The 25,574-nt window shown below is 38.7% G+C and overlaps 1 protein-coding gene across 3 annotated transcripts in view; it reads left to right on the top strand.

Moving 5' to 3' along the window:
* SLC12A1 (solute carrier family 12 member 1) overlaps positions 1-25,574 on the top strand; it is a 101,976-nt gene that overhangs the window by 5,863 nt on the left and 70,539 nt on the right. Inside the window, exons 2-8 of one of the 3 annotated variants that reach the window (XM_019442196.2) lie at positions 7,062-7,196; positions 7,352-7,427; positions 13,723-13,818; positions 15,781-15,920; positions 16,958-17,068; positions 18,997-19,108; positions 21,061-21,188. In XM_019442196.2, the coding sequence (XP_019297741.2) occupies positions 7,062-7,196; positions 7,352-7,427; positions 13,723-13,818; positions 15,781-15,920; positions 16,958-17,068; positions 18,997-19,108; positions 21,061-21,188 (798 nt within the window). Of the gene's footprint in view, positions 1-7,061; positions 7,197-7,351; positions 7,428-12,494; positions 12,591-13,125; positions 13,222-13,722; positions 13,819-15,780; positions 15,921-16,957; positions 17,069-18,996; positions 19,109-21,060; positions 21,189-25,574 lie in introns of all 3 variants that reach the window. The other 2 variants (XM_019442195.2, XM_019442194.2) reach the window with 2 other exon arrangements.

The following is a 25,574-nucleotide window of genomic DNA, read 5'->3' as shown; positions in this document are numbered from 1 at the left end:
CAGCTACAGAAGGAAGTGGAACTCAGCCACAAAGAAGAAATTGCATCTCAGCCCTGATGGGCAGAACAGGAGATTCAATTCCTTTCTTGTTTTGGGGACTGTGCCAAAAGATCATGTTGCTTTCTCCTACAGAATTTTTTTTTTCTCTCTCTTTCTCCTACAGAATTAATTGTAGGTCTCAATCATTTTCATTGTCATCATCAAAAGCATTTATTAGCCTTTTATATACAAGATGCTGTATAAAGTGAGTTAAAGAGATTTGATCTCTACTTTCCAGGATTTATTTTACATGTCAAATGACTTTGTTATGGGTAGAAATAAAGGACATGTAATCAGGTTAACAAACATTAAAGTACATAAACCAATGTATAAATGTTTATCTTCTTTAAATAGACAAACAAAGGTTTACAAATGCATTCTCTGGGAAATAGTATTTTCTAAAATGTTTTAAAGTTCAAATTTGGAACTTTAGCATTCAACTTGGGGCTATCCCAAATTAGAAATATCACCAAGCCCAATTTTTTTTCCTTTTTTTCAAAAAAAAATTTTTTTTAACGTTTATTTATTTTTGAGACAGGGAGAGACAGAGCATAAACAGGGGAGGGTCAGAGAGAGGGAGACACAGAATATGAAGCAGGCTCCAGGCTCCGAGCTGTCAGCACAGAGCCCGATGAGGGGCTAGAACTCACGGACCGCAAGATCATGACCTGAGCCAAAGTAGGCCGCCTAACCGACTGAGCCACCCAGGTGCCCCTCACCAAGCCCAATTAAGTAGACATAAAAATTGAGGCAATAAGTGCCTTGAAGGAGGATTAGTGGTCACCCCTAAAATATTTGCTGGAGTGAAAATCTGCAACTAAAGACTCATTTTAATACTTATCAGAAGTTTTAGTTTTTAGTTCAGTGATAGGTGGTGAATAGACTAACAGTTCCCGTGTATATGTGGAAAATATTAAGAATCTTTTGATTTTCTTGTTTTTTTTTTAAATTTTTTCTTGAGAGAGAGAACAAGAGTGTGATGGGGGAGAGGGGAAGAGGGAGAGAGAGAATCCTAAGCAGGCTCATGCTCAGCACGGAGCTCAACACCGGGCTTTATACCATGACCCTGGGATCATGACCTGAGCCCCAATCAAGAGTTGGGCACTCAACTGACTGAGCCACCCAGGCACCCCTTGATTTTACTTTCTTACACTGCTTATTACACACATAGCTACCTTTAGGCCTAAGTTATCAAAAATATAAGTTAATTTTTGTGTGAGCTATATGTTTTCAGGTACAGTAAAAATACTATAATAAATTTTGACCATTAGTAGTGATTTACAGGCATGGTTTATAGCAACTTTTAAAACAAGAAACCTCTCACTTTCATAATTTAAAATATTCCTATTTATCACAAAGGGCTTGTAATGTACAAACATAATAACATTGATTAGTAAAATATAGGAATGTGATTCGAATTGTGTTTTTCGGGGTGCTTAGGTGGCTCAGTCAGTTAAGCGTCTGACTTCGGCTCAGGTCACGATCTTGCTGTTTGTGAGTTTGAGCCCCAAGGTGGGCTCTGTGCTGACAGCTCAGAGCCTGGAGCCTGCTTCACATTCTGTGTCTCCCTCTCTCTCTCTGGCCTGCATTCACACACTGTCTCTCTCTCAAAAATATACATTAAAAAAAATTGAAAAAAAAAATCGTGTTTTTCATGCTGAAATGAACCCTAAAAATTCTCTGATCCTTGCTGGGATTGGTTTTAAAATAATCCAGTGGCAGGGGTGTGAGAGGTTTAAGTGGAATAGTACTGGCCATATGTTCATAACTGTTGAAGTTCAGTGGTAGGCACATGAGATCTATTTATTCTCCCTACTATGGCATATATTTAAATATTTCAATAATAAAAGAAAGTTTAAAACAACTGGGAGGGGATCATATAGTCCTAAATATTTATGGAGTTGTTTCTCTAGGATGGGCTAAAATTTCTACCATCCTGAGACTGAAAACCTAAAAACATGTATAGTGGCAAATATTATCTAGTTATAATTTATTTAATAATTTTTAAAATGTTTACTTATTTTTGAGAGAGAGAGAGAGAAAGAGAGAGAGAGAGAGAAAGCATGCTCACAAGCCAGAAAGGGGCAGAGAGAGAGAGGGAGACAGAGGATCTAAGGACAGCTGTATGCTGACAGTAGTGAGCTGGATGAAGGGCTCGAACTCACAAACCATGAGATCATGACCTGAGACGAAGTTGGACGCTTAACTAACTGAGCCCCCCAGGTGCCCCTCTAGTTAGAATTTAAAGAATAAATACACTTATTTTTTTCTTCTTTGATGATAGCTAGAAATGCATTTGTAATTTTTCTGGGGTCTGAAAAAATCACGCATTTTATATTAAATAAAATAATCTTTTATCATCTAGCAAAACCCATTAGGAATTTACCCCTTAAACTGCATGTGATTGAAGCTTTACTAGTTTATCAATACTGGAGAGGAGAAGTTTCTTTCTTTCTTTCTTTCTTTCTTTCTTTCTTTCTTTCTTTCTTTCTTTCTTTCTTTCTTTCCTCTTCCTAATGAACTTTATTTTACCTTCTCTGAATACTTAATGCACAGGTAAAACTTTTGGTAAATTAATAATCATTCCCTAAAGCTATGCAGTTTAAAATGCATTTACGAAAGGCGGTGGGTCATCATTTATGGTGATGGAGTATGAACAAACAAATTAATTCAAAGTATGAGGGAAAAAACTGGTTTCAGGGAACAATCATAAAACTTCTATTCTTTGAGACTTTGGTCCCAAGAATATGCACCAGCCAGGAGTCTGTCAGCCACTGGTTATAGCTCACAGCCATTAAGTGCCCATAACCCTCAACTAAAAGTCTTTTCAGTACTTTGATGATAAGTTGACTTTGTAATTGCTGTATAGGCTCACAAAGGAGGCATTTATTAAGAGTGAAACCAAGTTTTGCTTTGCCATGTTAGAAGAGGAAGATGACAAACATAGAAAAATGATTTTGCCTTCGAGTAAATTACTTCAAAGTAAGATTTTCAGAAAATTCATTGGATTTATCCTCCTTGGCACTATCCAGGAAAGGTTAAGTGACTTGCTGGGGGACACACCCTGAATTAATTGCATAGCTGAAACTAGATTCCAAGCCTCCTAGTTTATATGGTGCAGTGAGTTTTAAGCTCCTGTAAGCGAGTAAGCAATGGAAATAGATTCTGTACTTATAAATGTATTATCAGGGCTTTATAGTCAGGGCAAGAAATATACATTTAAAGGTTTTTTTCCTTTCTATGGCATAAATATATTGAAAACGTGGAAACTCTAGCAGATTGAACACATTCACCTAAGAAATAGTTGAACACCCTACATTGACTCTATTTTTGAATAGCTTTAGAAAATTATTTCCCTACTAACTTTCATATATGATGATTTCCCTGACAAGCCCTCATAGAATATTCCTTTTGCTTCATAGTGTATGTCCTAGTGATAAATTGAAGAACCATTAAACTGTGCCCAGAAGGGCATCCATCAGATAGAAATGTCCATATAAGGGGAAATTTTAAATCTCTTATTCATCCTTTCGCCAATTTTTTAAGATGTTTTTTACAGTCATTGGTATTCTCATTAATCCAGATGTAAGGGTCACAGTTACCACTGGAGTTCAGCTGGGAGCAAAGCAATTTCCTGGACCAAACCCTCAAATACAGGATTTATCAGAAAACATAGGTTTTATTCCCAAGACTGCCTTTAAAAAGCAAGTGACTAAGGCTCTGTCTCATGGGATCCCCAATTAACCGAGGAAAAGGAAATTGCCTTTTCCCTGAATGAGTAGCTGCTGATGGTCTGGCTGTGAGATCTTCATTAACTAGAATATTGTCAATTTTAAAAGTTTTTCTCAAATCAAATCAAATAAATGAATTTCTTAACCAAATAATCTCTTCAACATTCCTGGGCATTTTATCACATTCCTCAATTCTCTGCTTTCATTGATTTTCTAGTTACGGAAAGTTAAAGTTACATTTGAACCACGCAGCTGCCTTATGAGTGTAGAATCCGTTCAGAGAAAAAATAGGATTTTTAACTGCCTGGAGAAAAACCTCAAATGTTCCATCCATCTGTAATTGACTGCAATGTATAGACATGTGTGCTCCAATATAATAGCCCCAGCCACACGTGGCTATTGAGCACTTGAAACGTGCTAGTACAAATTGAGATGTGGTATCACTGTAAACTGCACACCAGACTTCAAAGACATAGTGTTAAAAAAATAAGAATTAAAATGTCTCATCACTGTTTTTACATTGATTATATGTTGAAATGATAATATTTGATATAGATCCATTACGTAAAACATATTAAAGCAGTCCATGATTCAGGTTCCTCCTACAAGGTGGGTTGCCACCATAGCTAATGAATATTACATTGCAAAGATTAGAAATATGATATTGTACAAAAGTTAGGTATATTTTTAAAATTTAAGGGTTCAAATCTGAACCCAAGTTATTTCACTAATTTCCTTTTATTTTTAAAATGAGCTACTGGAAATTTTTGAATTACATCCGTGACTTGCATTTCTAGCTGGTATAGATAACCAGTTTCTGCCCTGCTAGTTCAGCCTCAATTTCTGTAGACTTTGTTTATCCATATTTTACTTTAATATGAATATATGATGTCAGATTTCAATTATCTGTACAAGTAGGGACAGAGGATGCTTAAGATTAAGATATTCCTCGGGTAATTCAAAACTAAATTTTAACTATTAATTTCAGCTTCCTTTGTGATTCAGTTTTACCCCTCCCCTGCAATGCTGTTGGAAAATAGTAAGATGATCTGACTTGAGATTCATTCTCTTCTTCTCCCTTCTTTAATGTGGGTTACACAGAGAAAACAATGAAAAATGAAATCCTCAGTAGGGATGGAAGAGAAAGGAAATAGGAGGCAGGAATGGTTAAGAAATGAGGTCATCTTCTCTTAAGTGGTAGAGATCAGGTGGCCTCCAAGCCTACTTTATGGATTCAGTAATGTTTATTGATGACCTGCTGTATGGTAGGGTCTTTGTTGGCATCTCGGAGAAGTAACCCACATCCTCTAGTTAATATACAATGACTTACCACATTGCATTGCATCGGTTACCCAAATGTCCACTAGTATCATGAAAAAAAATTTGTGGGAGAACAAACTCGGAAGAAATTCTTATTGACATAGAGAAGTAGAAGAACATGGAAGAACAAGACAAGAAGTCAAAGTCTTTTGGAGTAAACAGCCCAAATTAGAGTCAGATTATAGTGGGTATGCTAAAGATACACCAAAGCCCAAAGAAGCAATAACTCTTAAACATGGCAAGGACAAAAACTTTGATTGCCCTCAAATAAAGTCCTTATAGTAAACACTGAGTATTTATTTCATGCCAGTCTCATTTTAGAGGGGAAAAAAATTGTCCTTGTCTGAGACATCTCAGTTAGTAATAGGGGGACACATCATCCCAGCCTTAAACTAATGTAGGCCACTTAAATAGAACAAAGTTGTTCTTTTTTTTTTTAATGTTTATTTATTTTTGAGACAGAGAGAGACACAGCATGAGCAGGGAAGGGGCAGAGAGAGAGGGAGACACAGAATGGGAAGCAGGCTCCAGGCTCTGAGCTGTCAGCACAGAGCCCGACGTGGGGCTTGAACTCACGAACTGTGAGATCATAACCTGAGCCGAAGTCAGACGCTTAACCGACTGAGCCACGCAGGTGCCCCCAAAGTTGTTCTTTAATAATGGTAGTTAAATGCTGAATCTAAGAGACTCCCCCAATGGTTTCAACCCCTTACTGGAAAAGATTGCTTTTCGGGAACTCACTGGGGTATATAGTCTATCCATTAGAATCAAGTAGGTGCCAGATAGGCTAAATTAAGTGGGTGTATCTGAAATTATTCAAGGTCATATCTAAAAGAGAAGTTAGAGTGTTTTTCACTTGAGAGAAACAGGGCTATTTCTTTCCCCAGTAGAATTCAGAGACTATCCTTACTGACAAGGAAGCTATTTTTCAAAATTGGATCACACACAAAAAAACACTAAATAAGCTTTTGACATTTTTTATACTACTTACTTCTTATTTGTACTCAGCTTACCTTTCTAGTAGTCAGTCATAAGATTTCTTACCCTTTGTACAATGCTACCAGCACATCCAGCAATTCTCAGGCAAAGGCATATCGAATCTGAAAGAAACTTCCTCTACAGGAATAGCATCCTTGTAGCCAAACAGTGCCTTTAAATATTTTTAGAACTTTAACCCTTTTCTTCCTGTTTTTAAAGAAAATGCGTATAGGGGCGCCTGAGTGACGCAGTCAGATGAGTGTCCGACTCTTGATTTCAACTCAGGTCATGACCTCAGGGTTGTTGGGATGGATCCCTGTGTCCGGTTCCTGGCTGAGTGTGGAGCCTGCTTCAGATCTCAATCTCTCTCTCTCTCTCTCTCTCTCTCTCTCTCTCCTTCTCCCCTGTTCATTAACTCTCTCTTGCTCTCTCTCTATAAAGTAAGTTAAAACAAAAAAAACAAATACATAAATTTACAAAAGAAAATGCTTTTATGTGTTCTTTCATTCAATCTTCTTAAAGATACTGTGACATGTTTAGAGAAGTTTTGTTATCATTATTTTAGGTGAATAAGATGAAGCCCAGGGAGGTTAATAGAAAGAAGTCCAGTTAGCCTGCATCAATGACATTAACCTCCTACCATACCTCAAAGACCCTCTTTCACTTCTGATAGACTTTCAGGCTGCCTTTGTTTCTTTTTCTTTTGTTTGTTCTTTTTGTATTCTAAACTTACCTAAATCTAACCATTTTCCCCTAAGGTAATATTCTCACCCGTAGGACTGCCCAAGATCCTTTGCAGCTTTGCTGCGCCTGAAATCTCTCACAAAATGAATCCATCAGCTCCCAGGGCAAAAAAATACTTACCTTATGTGCATGCTAGAATTTGATGTGTCCAAAATTTCATGTCAATTATTTTGATTTGCCTTTGAAAGTTTTCTGGAGACTTCTGTTGACCAAATATTGTGTGTTTTTTTGCTACCTGTATAAATACAGAACGTAGCAGTGGCACCAGGTTCAGCTGACAGGGTTGCTAACGGAGATGGAATGCCTGGAGATGAAGAAGTTGAAAACAAGGAAGAGGAGGATAAAGCTGGCGTTGTGAAGTTTGGATGGGTGAAAGGTGTGCTGGTGAGAAAGCTCCTATGTTTCCAAATGAAATCTGTTTGTTCCGTGTCCTAGTGGACTAAATGTTAGCACATCCTGGACAACAGAGTTACGGACATGGCTGGGTTTTGCCCCACTATCACTTCTCATATCCCTTTCAATGCTCCTTTGGCCCACAGGTAAGATGCATGCTGAATATCTGGGGTGTCATGCTCTTCATTCGCCTGTCTTGGATTGTTGGAGAAGCTGGAATCGGTAAGCATGTTTCCCCATGCCCCGTATGCCATTTTCAGTGTCAGTTATAAGCTCAATAAGCAACTTGTTTTCACCATTAATGCTGAATGTGAGATGGAGGTCACAGAAATAATCTGCACTCGAGCTCTTTTACTTTGCCTCTTTGACCATGTTTGTCAGAGAGGAAAGTGTAGCGTTAACTTCTGGGAGACTGGAATTTTCCAGTTTACCAACCAGATAAATGCTCAATTTAATATTTCTATTTGTTCTTAAAGTTTTAGGTGTACAGATCTGTAGGGACACATATATTTTAAACAGTACTATTCATAGTTTGGGACATACTGACATTTGTGCATCCCCCTTATGCTTATTGGCAAAATTTCACTCAACAAGAACAGCTTGTGGGAAAAGTGGGAACAATGTGACCTGACTAATAGAAATGCTGAATTGTTGAACATTTGCCAAAGAAAATAATTGTGTTACTTTCAGGTACCAGTGGTAAGAAAACAAAGATTAATAAAATATGCCAGACAGAGGCTTAAACGTGATAGATGAAATGATTGAGATAACATGTGTAACTACTACTAATTTTTATTATTTTTTAATTTTTAAAGTGTTTTTATATATTTTTGAGAGAGAGAAAGAGAGAGAGGGAGATAGAGGCAGAGAGAGAGAGGGAGACACAGAATCTGAAGCAGGCTCCAGGCTCTGGGCTGTCAGCACAGAGCCCAACGTGGGGCTCAAACTCATGAACTCAAGATCATGACCTGAGCTGAAGTCGGGCGCTTAACCGACTGAGCCACCCAGGTGACCCTACTACTAATTTTTCTAATGGAAAATGCATGATGTTGAGATTATTTTGAGTGATTCTTTGACATTTTTGAAGATTATATTTTACTTAAAACATGATTTCCTGTGGCAAATCTTTTTTTTTTAATCAAGAGTATATAGATATAATTTATACGAAAAATTTCCTTGAATTTTATCAAAGTTCCTGATTTAATGTGATAAAAATTAGTGACGTTCTACTTTATGTATGGAAAATGTATTACAAATCCACTTTTGGAGAAGACCTATAAATCATTAGTGTCAAGAACATAGAGATTCAGATGTGCTTTTAGATACTACTCCAGAACGTATCCCAATTCACATTCAAAGGTACTAAGTCATTATTTATAGCCTTCGGTCCTCAAGGCAGACTGGAAGACTAACTCGCAAAAAGAAAGGGCTGAGCTGTAAATTGAAACACTGGAACAAGTTCCCATAGTTTTTCCATGTTTCATGTTTGGCAAGTGCTGGGTTCCTGACAAAGGGCTGCTTGCCAGCTTTATGATGCATATCAAATGAATGCTTATAGCCGCAGGGTCCAAAATAAGTAGATGCTGTTCCATGGAAAATCTGCATCTTAATATTGCCAAGTGTTTGCCCCAGGGTTTCATGCAAAATTAGTTTTTTAAGGGCAGTTTAGTAACTTATTGAGATCGTCAAGCAGCATTACTTTGTTTGGAGGTGTGAGTGTAGCCAAGGGCAAGAGTAATTCTTTCTAACGCAACTTATTTAACATCCATGTGTTAAGCGATAACCTGAACCTTAATCAGATCTTACATTACTCTTTACAGTCAATCCAGTTTCATGCTTACTGCAAAAGTGTAAAACATGAAGAACCCTATCTTCTGCTAAACTGTGTATTATACTTTCAGACATCAGTGTTGTTTAATAAGGACCTTTCCTTTAAGTAGTCATATCCTACTTTAAATGGGTGTCTAGTGGGTTTTCCTTTGAATGAAGGTTTGTTTGTTGTTGTTTTAGTTCTCAGAAAGTAGACTTTAGTGAGTCATAGAAACTTATTACCACCCTTACTCAGTTTTACTGGCCTTTGCTGTGAACTTAAAGCTAAATGAGTTGATTAAGTCACCTTTTGGGTCCCATTTAGATTCCCTTTATTGGGTAAGAAAAGAAGCAAATACAAGTAGTTTCTCCTTGATTTGGGATAGTTTAGGGAAGATCCTTTCAAGAGGAGACCCTAGGAACAAAGTCAGAAAGAAGCTGGAGCCAAGAGTAACAGTAGCTACAGCCCTTGGGTAACCATTCTAGGGCCAAGAGTTTTGGCTGTCTTTTCCCCAAAAGCAAATGGTAGAATAAACCCAAAATGTCATAAAATTTTTCTCTGTCTAGGAGACTTAGGCTGGGGCAAGATGGTTTCTAATAAATTTAAACATTAGGCACGGAAGAAGGGAGTGAAAGAGGTATGACCTAAAGCAAGTCATTCCATGAGTTTCATTTTCTCATCTGAAAATTAAGGACCTGGATTCACTGTTTCCCAATCAATTCTTTGAAGATAAAGCTAAATAACTGTGCTGTCTAGACAGACACAACTTGAGATAGGCTAGGGTAGTGCGATAGTCTTCAGACTGTGGGGTGCATAGGAATTACCTGGGAAGTTAGGTTCCAAAACCACAGAATCCTGGGATTCACTTTGAAAGATTCCAACTTAGTATGTCTGGGCATTTTTTTTTTATATGACATTTATTGCCAAATTGGTTTCCATATAACACCCAGTGCTCATCCCAACAGGTCTGGGCATTTTTAATAAACACTTCAGGTATTTCCTGAAATAGGTGGTTTAAGGACCACACTTTGAGAAAACTATGAACTGAACGTTCTCTAACCTGCCTTTTACCCTGGGATTTTTTTGTTTGATTGTGAGAGAAAAGAAAATATGTTGCTGTTTAAGTGTATAAAACTTTGTTCTAGGATTTCAAATGGTTTACAGAAATATATACAGTGCAAAAGAATAAATAAGAATTGTTGGGAAAATAGAAGCAAAGGGAAAATAAGGGTATGAAAATAATAGTCAAAGTAGGTTTAATGTCCTGAAGTACAAACTATTTAGTTCTGTACAGTTGCTGGGGTGAGCTAAACATTTGATATCAAATGTCTTCAAAACAAAAGCAAAAGCAAAATAGTGTGCAGAAGATAAGAAGAAATTACTTGTAGAGGTGCAAAGAACAGGCCACATGGTGATGTAGAGGTAATATGTACCAAAGGATCCCTGCAATAGATTCAAAGAATTTAGTGCAACTATTTCTTGCAACTCCAAGCTTTAAGAGTCTGTAGGGGCCAAAGCCATATGGTCCAAGTTTGTATCTCATGCCTATAGTTAGCCTCCTCCTACTGTACTTCAAACTGTAAAATAGCCTAGAGACTTCTTTTAGAGCCAGGATACAGCTGGGACCATCAAGAGAGGCAACCTCCAATACCTTGTTTCCATTTATGTCTGTCCTTCATTTCCTTCCACTTCCCCTTTTCCCAGGGCATGGCCAGAGAGATCACAGCCTTTCTCAGATGACTACTGTTCTGATTATCCCTGGAACAAGACAGCTTGCCAACAACAATTATGAAGCACCCATTTTATGTAGGGGAGCATATGTAGGCAAGAGCATTCTCACTAGAACCAGGGTGATTTCAGTGCCTGTGACCCTAAACTTCTTTATTAACAGTGGCAAGAGGCAACCTAACAAGAGAATAACAATCAGAAATTTATTAACATGTGCATCATGTGTCCACATGAGAAGACTCAGCAATGAGTAACTCATCAGAGTGGTTAGAACTTGGGCTTGCATAGCATCTTTTTAAAAATACTTTTTAAATGTTTATTTATTTTTGAGAGAGAGACGGAGACAGAGACAGTGTGAGTGGGGGCTGAGGGAGTGGTGGTGCAGAGAGTGAGGGAAACAGAATCCAAAGCAGGTTCCAGGCTCTGAGCAGTCCACACAGAGCCCAACATGGGGTTCCAACTCACAAACCATGAGATCATGACCTGAGCTGAAGTCTGACGCTTAACCGACCGAACCACCCTGGGGCCCCTGGCTTACATAACATCTTAACAAAGAACAATGTATTCTTAGAGAAGTGACAAGACAAAGGAAAAGGACTGAGTTTCTAGGATGGCAGATTGTGGGAAGGCAGATACATGAGGGAACTCATAGAAATTAAGTCAAGGCTGTTATGTAGGTTCTTCTGGCACTACTCCAGCCAGTAAGGGTCTAGAATTACCTCTGATCATTAACTTCTGTCCTTCCTGGTATAGAGGAAAGTAGAGACACCTTTACAAATCTATGCCTTGTTTTCAGACAAATATGGGAAGGTAGCTGCTTTTTTTCTGTCGCCGTTAGCTAAAAATATACTTTATGCAAAAGTGGTACATTTGGAGATAGCATATTCTGCTACCCTTCAGTATCCTCTTGACCGTGTGCTTCCTGAAGCTGAAAGCAGCCTTGCCTTTCTCTGAATTCTGGTTTATCACTTTCTCCCTCTTATAATCATTGACCTTCTGCACCATAAGATCCTTGAGGGCAGCTTTTTTCATTTCATTTTATTTGTTCCTTGCATTTCTCATTCTACTTGACCCATAGTTGGATATATAGTGGGCTTTCAGTAAGCAACAGCTATTATAACTATCGTGGACACAATCAAAAAGCAGTGCCACTGATCATGTACTGTGTTCTATGTGCTCTGCTAGCCACTTTTACACATGTATTCTTTCTAATCTCATTGCCATTTTTGGCTCAGAAAATAAGTAACTTGCCAGAGGTCACAAAGCCAATAAGTGAACATAGTTCAGTTTGATTCTTTCCACTTTACTTATCTGCCAGATAAACAATTTGTTACATTGGATGTAATTTTCCACTCCTACACAACCAAATGTACATAAAAAGAGAGTTATCTAGAAGGGTGAACATTTCCTGTCTAGTTATAAAGGCAGCTTGGAATCCTATTGACCAATTATTATGTTTACAGGTGTCTAGAACTGCGCAAAAAATGGGGTTCCCACTACATTTTGACCAGCCATTGTTGTTCATTTGTGGGCAATTCTCACTGCACATTTTAGCTCTTCGGTTTCTAGGCTCTGTGCTACTACAGGCAGAAAACTTCAAAGCTGAGCACTTACTCTGGTGATTTCCAGGCCAACTTGTTAATTCAGATGTGGTTCTTTGTTGATTACCCTCCATTTGCTGGCTTTTATGTGAACGATCTGATGGATTGTTGCACTGTTTAATTGCCTTTATTTTTCCTCTCTCAACTGAGGTCTTGGTGTGATTATCATCGGCTTAGCCGTGACAGTGACTGGTATCACTGGTTTATCCACCTCTGCTATTGCCACAAATGGATATGTCAGAGGAGGTAATTAAACTTGTGACCCGCACGATCATTTGTAAGGTAAAGGCAACAGAGACTCAGATAGTTCACCACTGACCTTTCTGGAGTGTTTTCAAAGGTAATCCAAGTTGGCTTCTTTTTTTTTCTCCTTCAGGCAAGAGAGATGCGAGAAAAATGAGGAAGGATTTAACCTTTGTCAAACCCCCAACTTTCTCATTCAGGTTCTTCTCAAGCAAGAGAGAAGGTCAGATGTCATGTTTTCTCTTTTCACAGCCAGGGTAGTTTCTCTCCCAGGACACCAGCAGAAGTCAACTTTTCCTTTCCAGGGCCGCATTTCAGATTGTGTTTACTTTTGGAGACCATCCTCCATCGTAATGAGCAGGCCGCCGACTTGATCTTTATGCCAGGCCAACCAGGTTCTCCTGAGCACAAAGGAACTCCACTGGGGCCCAGGCATGGACAGGAAAACTTAAATTCAAGGCAGTATATAGTTTGCAACAACAGGGAATCCAAGTCAGAAAAGTAAAATGTAATATCTTCTATCTCTCATTGCTAACAGGTCTTGGAGTTCTCATAATTCTTCTTTCCACCATGGTAACTTCTATTACTGGGTTGTCAACTTCTGCAATAGCAACTAACGGGTTTGTTCGTGGAGGTAACATTTCTAAGATATCTAATGCCCTCATCACTTGCTACGGGTAGGCAAAATTTTTATATACTCCTTTTTGACTGGAACAAGAAAGTAGCCCAATGCTCTTGATGCCTGGTGGACTATACAAGTGACCTGGATGCAGAAGGAAACATAAGGTACTATGAGTGCAGTCCTGGTCTACGCTGGTCAGCGGTGGGATCGTCTCTAACGGATCTCTCTGGTGCATTGCAGCTCATGGTTTCCAGATGCTCAGAATTCTGTAGGTGAATGTTTTATTTTCCAGGCGAGGCTGCATACCTCTTGCCGGTGTCTCTTGGGAAAGGATTCCTGGATGTGGCTTTAATTTAAAGTTTAGTACATTTCAGGTGCTTCCTAGATCTTCATGGAATGGGATCTTTTAGAACATTTCAGGTTTTTCGTGGGGAGACTGATCCTTCTTTGACAATTCAGACTGCTGCCTCTGGACGTGCTGGAGCCAAACACATTTCTTGGGGGATTTTGCAGGTCTTGGAGTCATCATCATTGGCCTGAGTGTGGTAGTGACGACACTCACAGGTATTTCTATGTCTGCCATTTGCACAAATGGAGTAGTAAGAGGAGGTAAGCCAATTCATTTGCTTATGACGACAAGCTTTGGTTACAGAGTAATGTCCAGAGTCGGTTTAATGCTGGAAGTAAAATCTGCATCTAAATAATTAGTCCCCAAAGCCTTAAAACAAAGTGAGCTAACCCAAATTTGAACATCAAGGCAAAATTCTCTCAACTAAAATTAAGAGACCGCTAGATGTTTTCTTTGACCTATTTCCTGTGATTAAACATGTTTACAGAGAGTGACCAGGTATCTAGAAAGAAGGCATAGATAATTACAGTAAAATACATGGTTGCTTTGTACCTTGGATGAGCCCTGCTGGCTCTCTGCCAGGCCCACTCAGCACCCTGGCTGACACTTCCTGCTTAGGTAGCCCTCAGATTTCACCCCAACGCTATACTTCTAGGGGCTAACAGGCCTGAAAAAATCCTTAAGAAGAAAATAGAAACCAACAAACATAACAAAGAGTTACTTTTAAATCATCCAGGAATATGCAAGCTAAGGCAGAAAATGAAGAGGGTGAGGTTTATCATTGCTGTTCTAATTCCTGCCTTCCCCCTCCCATTCTGTTTGACTCCTGGGGCCTCAGCTTGGGTAGCTTATCCAGGTGCCCCTTCCCAGGGCTTTCTAAGAGCCTCCTCCTCTGACAAATACACCTGCTCTCAGAGCTTCCCCTGCTAGTCTATCACTTTGACCAAGCCTAAGTGACTGGCTAGCTAATTTATCTAATGTAATCTGGACAAAGGAAATAATGGCAGTTTGCTCCACCCAGATAATTGGTTACATTTTTAAAGAGAGCTTTGACCCTTTAACCCAAAGGAGTTACTACAGTGGAGGAAATTCCTTTTCCGTAAAATATAGTTGTGTTTTGTTTTGAGATATGTTTGTTCGGTGTCATTCCCTTACCAATTCTGTCCACTCTAAGACTAGCTCACTGTAGAAAGCCATTAATTTACTATGGTTCGTGATAACACCTAGCTATCTAGGCCTCTCAATACTTCGTTTTTTTACCTGCTCTCAGTACACTCTAGAAGCTAACCAGTCCAGCTCAGGCTTCCCTGTGCACATAGGTACATGGCCATATATAGAACTACCTTATTCAAGGTCCAGAGGAGAAACAGTTGTTCCAAACTCTATCTTTCTTCCCATTGGCCACCCATACACATGTGGGTATTTGGCAATAATCATGCCTTCTTGAGCTAAAAGCGTAGAGATCCAATTCTGATTTATAGAGTAGATAATACATAGCACTATACAAATACTTTTTTTATGCAGCAAATATATACCAGAAAATTATACCAGAAAGGAAGTTAGAATAGCAATGATATACATCTCCTGCATCATTTTCTGCCTAGGGCTGCCTGTTCCTGGACATTCCAAATACAAAGTTTTTTTCATTGGTTACATCATTGATTTGAACTCACCAATGAATTAAAAAATTTTTTTTGATTACATTTATTTATCTTTGAGAGACAGAGAGAGATAGAGCATGAGCAGGGGTGGGGGGGCAGAGAGAGAGAGGGAGACACAGAATCCGAAGCAGGCTCCAGGCTCTGAGCTGTCAGCACAGAGCCCAATGCAGGGCTTGAACTCACAAACCGTGAGATCATGACCTGAGCTGAAGTCGGATGCTTAACCAACTGAGCCACCTAGGCACCGCAAACCAATGAATTTTTTTTAAAGGCAAAGCATTTTGTTTTGGTAAAGTTTGCTGTATTATTTGTAAACTTTGTATACAATTAGGTTTCGATAAATCAGAATTTACTAAGTAAGGATAGTTCTACTAAATTCTATTACAGTTCTCAGAGTACAAGAAAAGGCTAAGTTATTCATTAAAGTGATACAAGATTCCTAAAATTATTAGGAATTTACAATATTTTCATTAGAATAAAAATTATTCAAAATTATGTGGTCATATAAACTAAATCCCTTAGCAGTTCCTCAAAGTAAAACATGTTCATTTTTTGTTTTAGGTGGGGCCTACTATCTTATTTCCAGAAGCTTAGGGCCCGAGTTCGGTGGGTCTATAGGCTTGATCTTTGCTTTTGCCAATGCAGTGGCTGTTGCTATGTATGTGGTGGGATTTGCTGAAACAGTGGTAGATCTTCTTAAGGTAATTAAAAGTTTTTCTTTTTTTCAGCCAAGTAAGATAATTCAGTTCAATTTGCCTTTTCAGGGCACTAGGGGTTATCGCCATGGCAAGATGAGAGGAAATACATTTATTCTGTAGAATGTGGAAGTTGGATATAGTGGAAGGAGCTCTGGGCTTGGCATCAGAACTGGCTTGGAATCCCGACTCTCAGATTTATCAGCTGAGAGGATTCTGGGCCAGTCCCTCTATTGTTCTGAACCCTTTTTCTCAAATCTGTCATATGAGCTAATAATACTGTTCTATGTATTTAATAGAAATGCAGTACAGAACAAATGAAATACTGTGTAAAATATGAAACAAAAGATAAATGATGAACATTATTTTCAGTATGGTTATATTTTCCGAAAGGGAAAGAAAGTTCAAACATTCGAATAACTCACTGCAGGAAATTAAGCATTTCCTGGTTTAGGTGCTCCATCTAGACGGTATGTATGTGACCATGTTAATTAGCTGGTATGTGAACTAACTTCTAGTCCTCCTTTTATGGAAGTAATAGCATTCACTGAATCCAATTAATAGCAGGACCCTTATTTGAAAATTAAATGAATAAATGAGTGAAGTATATAGTTCATAAGGTACATGATCTTCAAGACATGCATTATCTGGTTTCTGTAGTTTAATTGAATGACACTTATTTTCCAATATTCACGTTGGAAACCACTCATTTTTATTTCTCTAAGATTCCCCTTGACACACAAAAATAACTAGTCATTCTTCTGAAAGAAAACATTGTATTTATAAGGGCACATACTTACCTTAGTGCTACAATAGCTTTAAAATCTGTGAGTAGAATGACCATCTAGAATTTCCAAACTTGGCTAACAATGGCCTATTATTATAGGACAAAATAATGTTCATCTCAGATTTAGGAGCACTTCATTTTTCTATTATCCTATAGGGCCCCAGACATGAGTGCACAGTGTCTCTTCTATAATAAGACATAGAGGCCAAAAAAGCTCCATCTCTAACCATTTTAATGATTTTTGTTGTTGTTCCAGGAGAGCAATTCAATGATGGTGGATCCAACCAATGACATCCGGATAATAGGCTCCATCACAGTGGTGATTCTTTTAGGAATTTCAGTAGCCGGAATGGAATGGGAAGCAAAGGTGATTTTCTCAAAATGGTGCTATCGCCCACTGCTGCTCAGGTCTTGGCCAAATTGCAGGAATAGAACAAACCCTGTATTCTAAAAGAATTGCTATTATTACTTGCTATGGCAAAAGTTGTGGGTTAGCAATGGGAAGAGCACCAAGCCCTCAGAGCATGAGGTCCAGGCAGTCACAACCCAGCTCATGTGTCACCTGATTGGGCTGGGCTTTGTTCTTTATGCTGTCACCATGTGACATACACACCAACATTGCTGCCATTTTCACACACAGACCCCTTATGATCATAGCAGTGGTACATGCTGGAAACTGGGTCTCCTAGGTCACACCCCTGGTATCCCATTTCAAGCTGGCTATGGTGCTGAAGCCCAAAAGAAATGGCAAGTGCGATGGGAGAAGGTAATAGAGGCAGGAACTATCATTCTCCTATGAGACACAGTAGTACAGGAGCAAATTTGGGGGCATGATAAGGCCCTGAAACTAGAGAATATCTGGATTTAACTAATAGTAATACAGTTAGTAAATTTCTGCATGTCAGGAGCATGTATTTTTCCTGATTTATAACTCTACAGTGACTGGTATAATTGCAACTGGTCTTAAGTGCCTGGAGATGCAGTGCTTAGACCTCAAGAGGTCACCAGAGATACAAAGGGGGCCAAAGTCACCCACCTACATAAGGCAATGGGAAACATTCCCATATGGCATTTATTTGTGGATTATACATTCACACATCAAACAAAAATTAATTAAGTGTTTATTATGTGCTGGGCTTATTATATGCTGGGCATTTTGCTAGGCTAGGATATTCTGTTGTGACCGAAACAGGCACAATCCTGGCCCTAGTTGAGCATATGGTCTGTGGGAATAGGAGTAATGATCAAGTAGATAAACGAGTAAATATAAAAAGGTAAGTTGTGAACGTGCTATAAAGGAACTGAACAGGGCACTGAGATACAAAATAAGAGGAATCTACTTACAATGACTTTATTCCCTCAGGGACGCAATGTAGTTTCATGGCAGTAGAGGGTAGATTTAAAGCGGTAGCTCTGTTGTCAGAGCACCTGAATTTGAATTTGGTTTACATCTGTGTGACTTTTAGAAAGTTGCCTAAATTCTCTGTGCCTCAGTTTCTTTATCTTTAAAATGATGATAATAAGGTTGCCTACTTCATACAGTTATTGGTGGTATTATCTATCTGAAAGAATACCGGTAAAATTAAATCTGTCTCTGTTGTTGTAAGCCCTCAGTGAATGATAGCTGTTATTATTTAGATTCAATGGTCAAGAAAGTCCTCTCTGAAGAGGTAACTAAGACTTCAAGGATGAGAAGAAGGAAATAGTTATGCAAAGAGTTCCCTGCAGAGGGAGCAGCATATGGGAATGCCAAGCCAAAAGACTCTTGAAATGTCAGCAGGAGGAGAGGGGGGATAAAGAAAGACAATTTGATTGGTCAACCTTGCAAATTGCTTGTGCTGAGCACACACTGGTGGCCCAACATCAGATGCATGAGGGATCACAGGAGCTCTATGAATCATCATGTTCTCATACTTCTCTGTTGCATTTAGCACTGGGAAAGGTAAGAAAGAATCCATAGGCAGTCTGTCTAGAAAAGAAATAAACTCTATCAGTGATAAAACTTTGGACTCCATTTATGTTCCTGAGGACACTGCAGCAAGTTACCACCTAGTACTTGGAATATTTTTGAAATGTCACCTTCAAGTGCACAAGCAGATGTGCCTACTGAAAATGTTAACAGCTACACTCAGATCAGACGTAGTGTATCCTACAAGGATACACTATTGCCTATTGGATAGTAGTTTTAATCAGAATAACCAGGTAGAATCTTTCTTCAGTGGACATTACTTTTACAATTAGGTGAAGAGTTGTTAAATGAATCTAAGTTGGCCTCCTTTTTCTTTGTCATTCCAGGCTCAAGTGATACTTCTGGTCATTCTTCTCATTGCTATTGCAAACTTCTTTATTGGAACCGTCATTCCATCCAACAATGAGAAGAAGTCCAGAGGTTTCTTTAACTACCAAGGTACGTGTGACAAATTAGTTGCTTTGCAATCAGTGGTTCTCCCCTGTCCACCTCCATCACCATCCCTGTGTCCCCCACTTCAGCCATTAGAATCCCAGTGCAATCCAGGGAAGAGCCTGTGCAATCCCAGTGCAGTCCCAGCCAGTGCAATCCAGGGAAGAGCCTGGGGTTGGTTTCAGGAAATCCACAGTGAGTCTCAACTCTGCTACTTCCCAGCTAGACCAGTCACCTAACATGTTTGGGTCTCAAATTTCCCTGACCAAGAGTGGGTGATAACAATAACTTCCTGAAGAGATTTTTGAGAAGTAAATAAGGTAGTGGATGCAAAAGTTCCTTGAAAACCTTCAAGTGTAGGACAAATTGTTGTTGCTATCAAATAGCAGAAGTAGAGTTGTATGAGCAAGGAAAGAGAACATAGGTCAGGCAATTTGCTCAACCATTGAGAGTACTAAAGTCCAACATAGTCCTTTTCCTGCTGGACTTAAAAAATATATATTTTATTGTGTTTAAAATTAAATTTTTTTAATGTTTATTTTTGAGAGAGAGAGAGAGAGAGAGAGAGAGAGAGACAGAGCACAAGTGGGGCAGGGACAGAGAGCAACGGAGAGAGAATCCAAAGCAGGCTCTGGGCACTGAGCCCAACGCAGGGCTTGTACTCACAGACTGTGAGATCATGGCCTGAGCCAACGTCAGGCGTCCGACAGACTGAGCCACCCAGGTGCCTCATAAGATTTTATTTTCAAGTAATCTCTATGCCCAACATGAGGCTTGAACTCACAACCCTGAGATCAAGAGTCGCATGTTCCATGGACGGAGCCACCTAGGTGCCCCCTTCTAAACTTCTTAGTACCTTGCTTATCTCTAGGATTATCTAGTGTTATCTAGTTAAGCATCACTGTCAGGTTTTCAAGCATAAAAGATTGTAGGAGCTGGTGTATCATCCTGAGGGAATCATACTGAGCATGAAATTCTACTCTACCTTTGTACACCTTCCTAGCTGTCCATTCTAGCTTACTCAAGAATCCACTGCTGAGATTTAAAAAAATATTTCTCTTCATTATTTATTATTAGTATTTGTTTCCTTTAGGTATCCCATCACCCCTTTCTACCTGTTTCTTTTTCTTTGTAAAGTTTGTCTTGTTTGCTTTGTATGTTAATGTCCTTTTTCCTTTCTATCCCTTTCCCTCCTTCTAGCTCCTGCTATATATTTTCTGAGTCCTTCTAGCTCCTGCTGTATTGTTTCTGATGACTCAAATTCTCTTTCCTTGTTTTTGCATCAGGCCAGATTCTTTTGTTTGCATTTTTCTCCCTTCCTTTTTCTGTTTTTCTTCTGCATTGTTTGCTTCTAATTTAAATAATTTGCTGAGACCTCATGGAATAGTACTGTTTTATGACCAAGGATCTTCACTATATTAAACTTCTGTATATGAGAATTTGCTATAAGAATTTAAGATCTAATATCTGGGAGCAGGGAATGGGGAGGGTAAACATAAGTAGCAAAATCATAAGATAGTTTCACCCACAGGGCTTTCCTACAATTAAAAAAAAAGCATAGAAAATCTGTGTGTTGATTAGAGTATTTATGCATGGAAGAAGGTAGCTGTGTGTGTATAGGGCAGTGCACGTGTGTGGTATATTTGCAAATATGCCAGTATAGCCATGAGAAACATTCTCCATTTCCCCCTTTTTCAATTTAGAAAGATTCAAAAAGTCAGGAGGCCTGGGTCTCTGTTGGCACAAAAGTTTTTCAGAGCTGTTCTAGAAATCTACAACCTTGACTCTCGGCAAACATGAGTATGAGGTTTGTCAGGAGTACACCAATCTCTTCAAGTTCCTTCCATTTAAAATATAGGGAAACATTTACACAAGACATTGATAGAAACTAAAGGAAACCAATCTCATACTCTGTAAAGAAAGTCTACATGATAATTTTCTCTTTACTTGTGTTACAGCATCAATATTTGCGGAAAACTTTGGGCCAAGCTTCACAAAAGGTGAAGGCTTCTTCTCTGTCTTTGCCATTTTTTTCCCCGCAGCTACTGGGATTCTTGCTGGTGCCAATATCTCAGGAGATTTGGAGGTATGTTGTTTCCTCTGCTTTTGTGGTCCTGGGAAGTGGTGGTGACATAGGTGAGCAGCATGAGCTATAGAGGTCAACAGTGACCATAGTTCTCTACAAATTTTAAAACTGAAATTTCTGTATGGGTCCCAGTTACTTAAAACTTCTCTCTTTTAATGCCAACATTTAATGCCAGACCATCCTATTTCAGATATTCCTTCCAAAACTCTTATTCAGTGACATTAGAAGGATAGAGTATATTGATAGTATATAACATTTCCAAGAAAATGAATATAGCTCAGTGAAAAAAAATCAGAACCTGCCTTTCTCTTTTAAACACATAATGAACAAGAATACATAACATTTGGGGGGAAAAAACCCACCCCCACCCCCACCAAATCACTTTATTAGTGAATATTTATTTATTGAATTCAGATATATATATCTGAATATATATACACATATGAATATACATATACATATGAATATGCACATGAATATATATACATATATTCATTCAATCAGTATTTATTTAGCACTCCATTCATAGTATTTTATGTCAAGTACCATAAAGAGCATTATGTTAGATTATTGGTTTGCATGTTTTATAAAATACTGATAGCAGTGACCTAAACAAGAAAGAAGTTTATTTTTCTACTGGATAAAAATCTTAGCTCGTAGGTCATGCAGTAGAATAACAAAAATCTTCTCCAAAAGGTAGCTCAGAATCCCAGATGACCTCTCTTGTTTTAACATTCCTTTGGGTTGGTTTGCCCTCACCGGCACTGTCCAAGATGACTGGTCACTTTCAAGATCATGTTCCAGCCCATAAGAAGAGGATTAAGGAAGTAGAGGGCAAGAAATCCTGGCCCTTGCATGTATTACTTCTGCGGACATTCCATTGGCCAGAATTTAGTCTCTATGACCTTACCTAGTTGCAAAGAAGGCTAAGAAATGTAGTCTCTAGCTGGGCAGCCATGTACTTTGAATTTTAGGGAGTTCTAGTATTAAAAGGAGGAAGATAAGAATGGATGTTAGGGGATAGTAAACAGTCTCTACCATACACAAAAAAGAAGACACAGGTTTTAACTCATACATTTATAATCAACTTTGGAAGACAAGAAATATTTGCAAGAGCTGTCAAGAGATATGTACAAATGAAAACCACATGTACTGTCTAAATAAATTGTGAAATAAACATAGTAAACAAATAATTGTTAAGTCTGGGATGATTTCCTTAAGGGTGTAACTTTTCAGGGTGAACTTAGAGCAAAAGCTAAATAGTGACTGTTGGTGAGAAAATATACAGGTATTCCAGGTAGAGAAGAAAAAAGACAGTCGTCCCTCACAGTTTAACTGGAGAAGCCCTGATGAGGCTGGATGACCTTAGAGTGCAAAAGGAAATAGCTGTTGGTGGGACCTAAGCAAGAGGTGCTTAACTCTGTCAGAGTGGGGACCTTACCTTTGGTTATATTCATTGCTGCATCCTCAGAGCTAGTAAGGTTTCAATACGTATTTGTTGAGTGAATGAATAAGAGCATTTAGATTTGTCATATTAGGGACCACAGTGTCATGGTCAATTCTTGAGCTGAGATATGGAATAAAATAAATTAGGCAGAGGCTCAGAAAATTAAGTAACTTGTTCAAAATGATTCAAATAGTAAGTATGGCTGCTTAATGAAATTTAGCTGTGGATGTTGAGCTTCCAGTTTCTCAGATTTAGAAAAGTATCAGAGGTCACTAACGTAAAATTCTGCAGACTATAAGCACATATGTTTTTTTAAGTTTATTTATTTTGAGAGAAAGAGAGAACACAAGCAGGGGAAGGGCAGAGAGAGAGGGAGAGAGAGAATCCCCCACTTTTGGTGCAGAGCCCAAGGCAGGCATTGAACTTGCAAACTGGGAAATCATAACCTGAGCCAAAATCAAGAGTTGGATGCTTAACCATTGTGCCACCCAGGCATCCCTGTAAGCACACATTTTTTATTTATTTTTTAAAAATTTACATCCAAGGTAGTTAGCATATAGTACAACAATGATTTTAGGAGTAGATTCCTTAATGCCCCTTACCCATTTATCCCATGCCCTCTCCCAAAACCCCTCCAGTAACCCTTTGTTTGTTCTCTATATTTCAGAGTCTCTTATGTTTTGTCCCCGCCCTGTTTTTATATTATTTTTGCTTCCTTTACCCTATGTTCATCTGTTTTTGCATCTTAAAGTCCTCATATGATTGAAGTCATATGATATTTGTCTTTCTCTGACTAATTTCACTTAGCATAATACCCTCTAGTGCCATCCACGTAGTTGCAAATGCCAAGATTTCATTCTTTTTGATTGCTGAGTAATACTCTATTGTGTATGTATATATATACCACATCTTCTTTATCCATTCATCCATTGATGGACATTTGGGCTCTTTGCACACTTTGGCTATTGTTGACAGTGCTGCTATAAACATTGGATTGCATATGCCCCTTCGAAACAGCATACCTGTATCCCTTGGATAAATACCTATTTGCTGGGTCATAGGGTAGTTCTATTTTTAATTTTTTTTTCAATATATGAAATTTATTGTCAAATTGGTTTCCATACAACACCCAGTGCTCATCCCAAAAGGTGCCCTCCTCAATACCCATCACCCACCCTCCCCGCCCTCCCACCCCCATCAACCCTCAGTTTGTTCTCAGATTTTAAGAGTCTCTTATGCTTTGGCTCTCTCCCACTCTAACCTCTTTTTTTTTTTCCCTTCCCCTCCCCCATGGGTTTCTGTTAAGTTTCTCAGGATCCACATAAGAGTGAAAACATATGGTATCTATCTTTCTCTGTATGGCTTATTTCACTTAGCATAGCACTCTCCAGTTCCAACCACATTGCTACGAAGGGCCATATTTCATTCTTTCTCATTGCCATGTAGTACTCCATTGTGTATATAAACCACAATTTCTTTATCCATTCATCAGTTGATGGACATTTAGGCTCTTTCCATAATTTGGCTATTGTTGAGAGTGTTGCTATAAACATTGGGGTACAAGTGCCCCTGTGCATCAGTACTCCTATATCCCTTAGGTAAATTCCTAGCAGTGCTACTGCTGGGTCATAGGGTAAGTCCATTTTTTATTTTTTGAGGAACCTCCATACTGTTTGCCAGAGTGGCTGTACCAGTTTGCATTTCCACCAGCAGTGCAAAAGAGATCCTCTTTCTGCCAACATCTGTTGTTGCCTGAGTTGTTAATGTTAGCCATTCTGACAGGTATGAGGTGGTATCTCATTGTGGTTTTGATTTGTATTTCCCTGATGATGTGTGATGTTTAGCATTTTTTCATGTGTCGGCTGGCCATCTGATGTCTTTGGAGAAGTGTCTGTTCATGTCTTTTGCCCATTTCTTCACTGGATTATTTGTTTTTTGGGTGTTGAGTTTAATAAATTCTCTACAGATTTTGGATACTAATCTATCTTTATCTGATTCATCATTTGCAAATATCTCCTCCCATTCCACCTGTTGCCTTTTAGTTTTGCTGATTGTATCCTTCATTGCACGGAAGCTTTTTATTTTGATGAGGTCAAAATAGTGAACTATCAATAGTTCATTTTTGCTTTTGTTTCCCTTGCTTCTGGAGAAGCGTTGAATATGAAGTTGCCGCGACCAGGTCAAAGAGGTTTTTGCCTGCTTTCTCCTCGAGGATTTTGATGGTTTCCTGTCTTATGTTTAGGTCTTTCATCCATTTTGAGTTTATTTTTGTGTGTGGTGTAAGAAAGTGGTCCGGGTTCATTTTTCTGCATGTCGCTGTCCAGTTTTCCCAGCATCAGTTGCTGAAGAGACTGCCTTTATTCCATTGGATATTCTTTCCTGCTTTGTCAAAGATGAGTTGACCATACATTTGTGGGTCCATTACTGGGTTCCCTATTCTGTTCCATTGATCTGAGTGCCTGTTCTTGTGCCAGTACATACTGTCTTGATGATTACAGCTTTGTAGTATAGGTTGAAGTCCGGGATTGTGATGCCTCCAAGTTTGGTTTTCTTTTTCAAGATTGCTGTGGCAATCTTGGGGTCTTTTCTGGTTCCATACAAATTTTAGGATTGTTTGTTCTAACTCTATGAAGAATGCTGGTGTTATTTTGATAGGGATTGCATTGAATATGTGGATTGCTTTAGGTAGTATTGACATATTAACAATATTTGTTATTCCTATCCAGGAGCATGGAATCTTTTTCCATTTTTTTGTGTCTTCTTGAATTTCTTTCATAATCTTTCTATAGTTTGCAGTGTATAAGTTTTTCACCCCTTTGGTTAGATTTATTCCTAGGTATTTTATGGTTTTTGGTGCAATTGTAAATGGGATCGACTCCTCGATTTCTCTTTCTGTTGCTTCATTGTTGGTGTATAGGAATTTTAACTGATTTCTGTGC

The sequence above is a fragment of the Panthera pardus genome, unplaced genomic scaffold (genome assembly GCF_024362965.1).
Source record: "Panthera pardus isolate Hobbes unplaced genomic scaffold, ASM2436296v1 HiC_scaffold_24, whole genome shotgun sequence".
Classification (NCBI taxonomy): Eukaryota; Metazoa; Chordata; class Mammalia; order Carnivora; family Felidae; genus Panthera; species Panthera pardus.
Note: the sequence above shows the minus strand (reverse complement) of the source record. Positions and strands in the feature narration are given on the sequence as shown.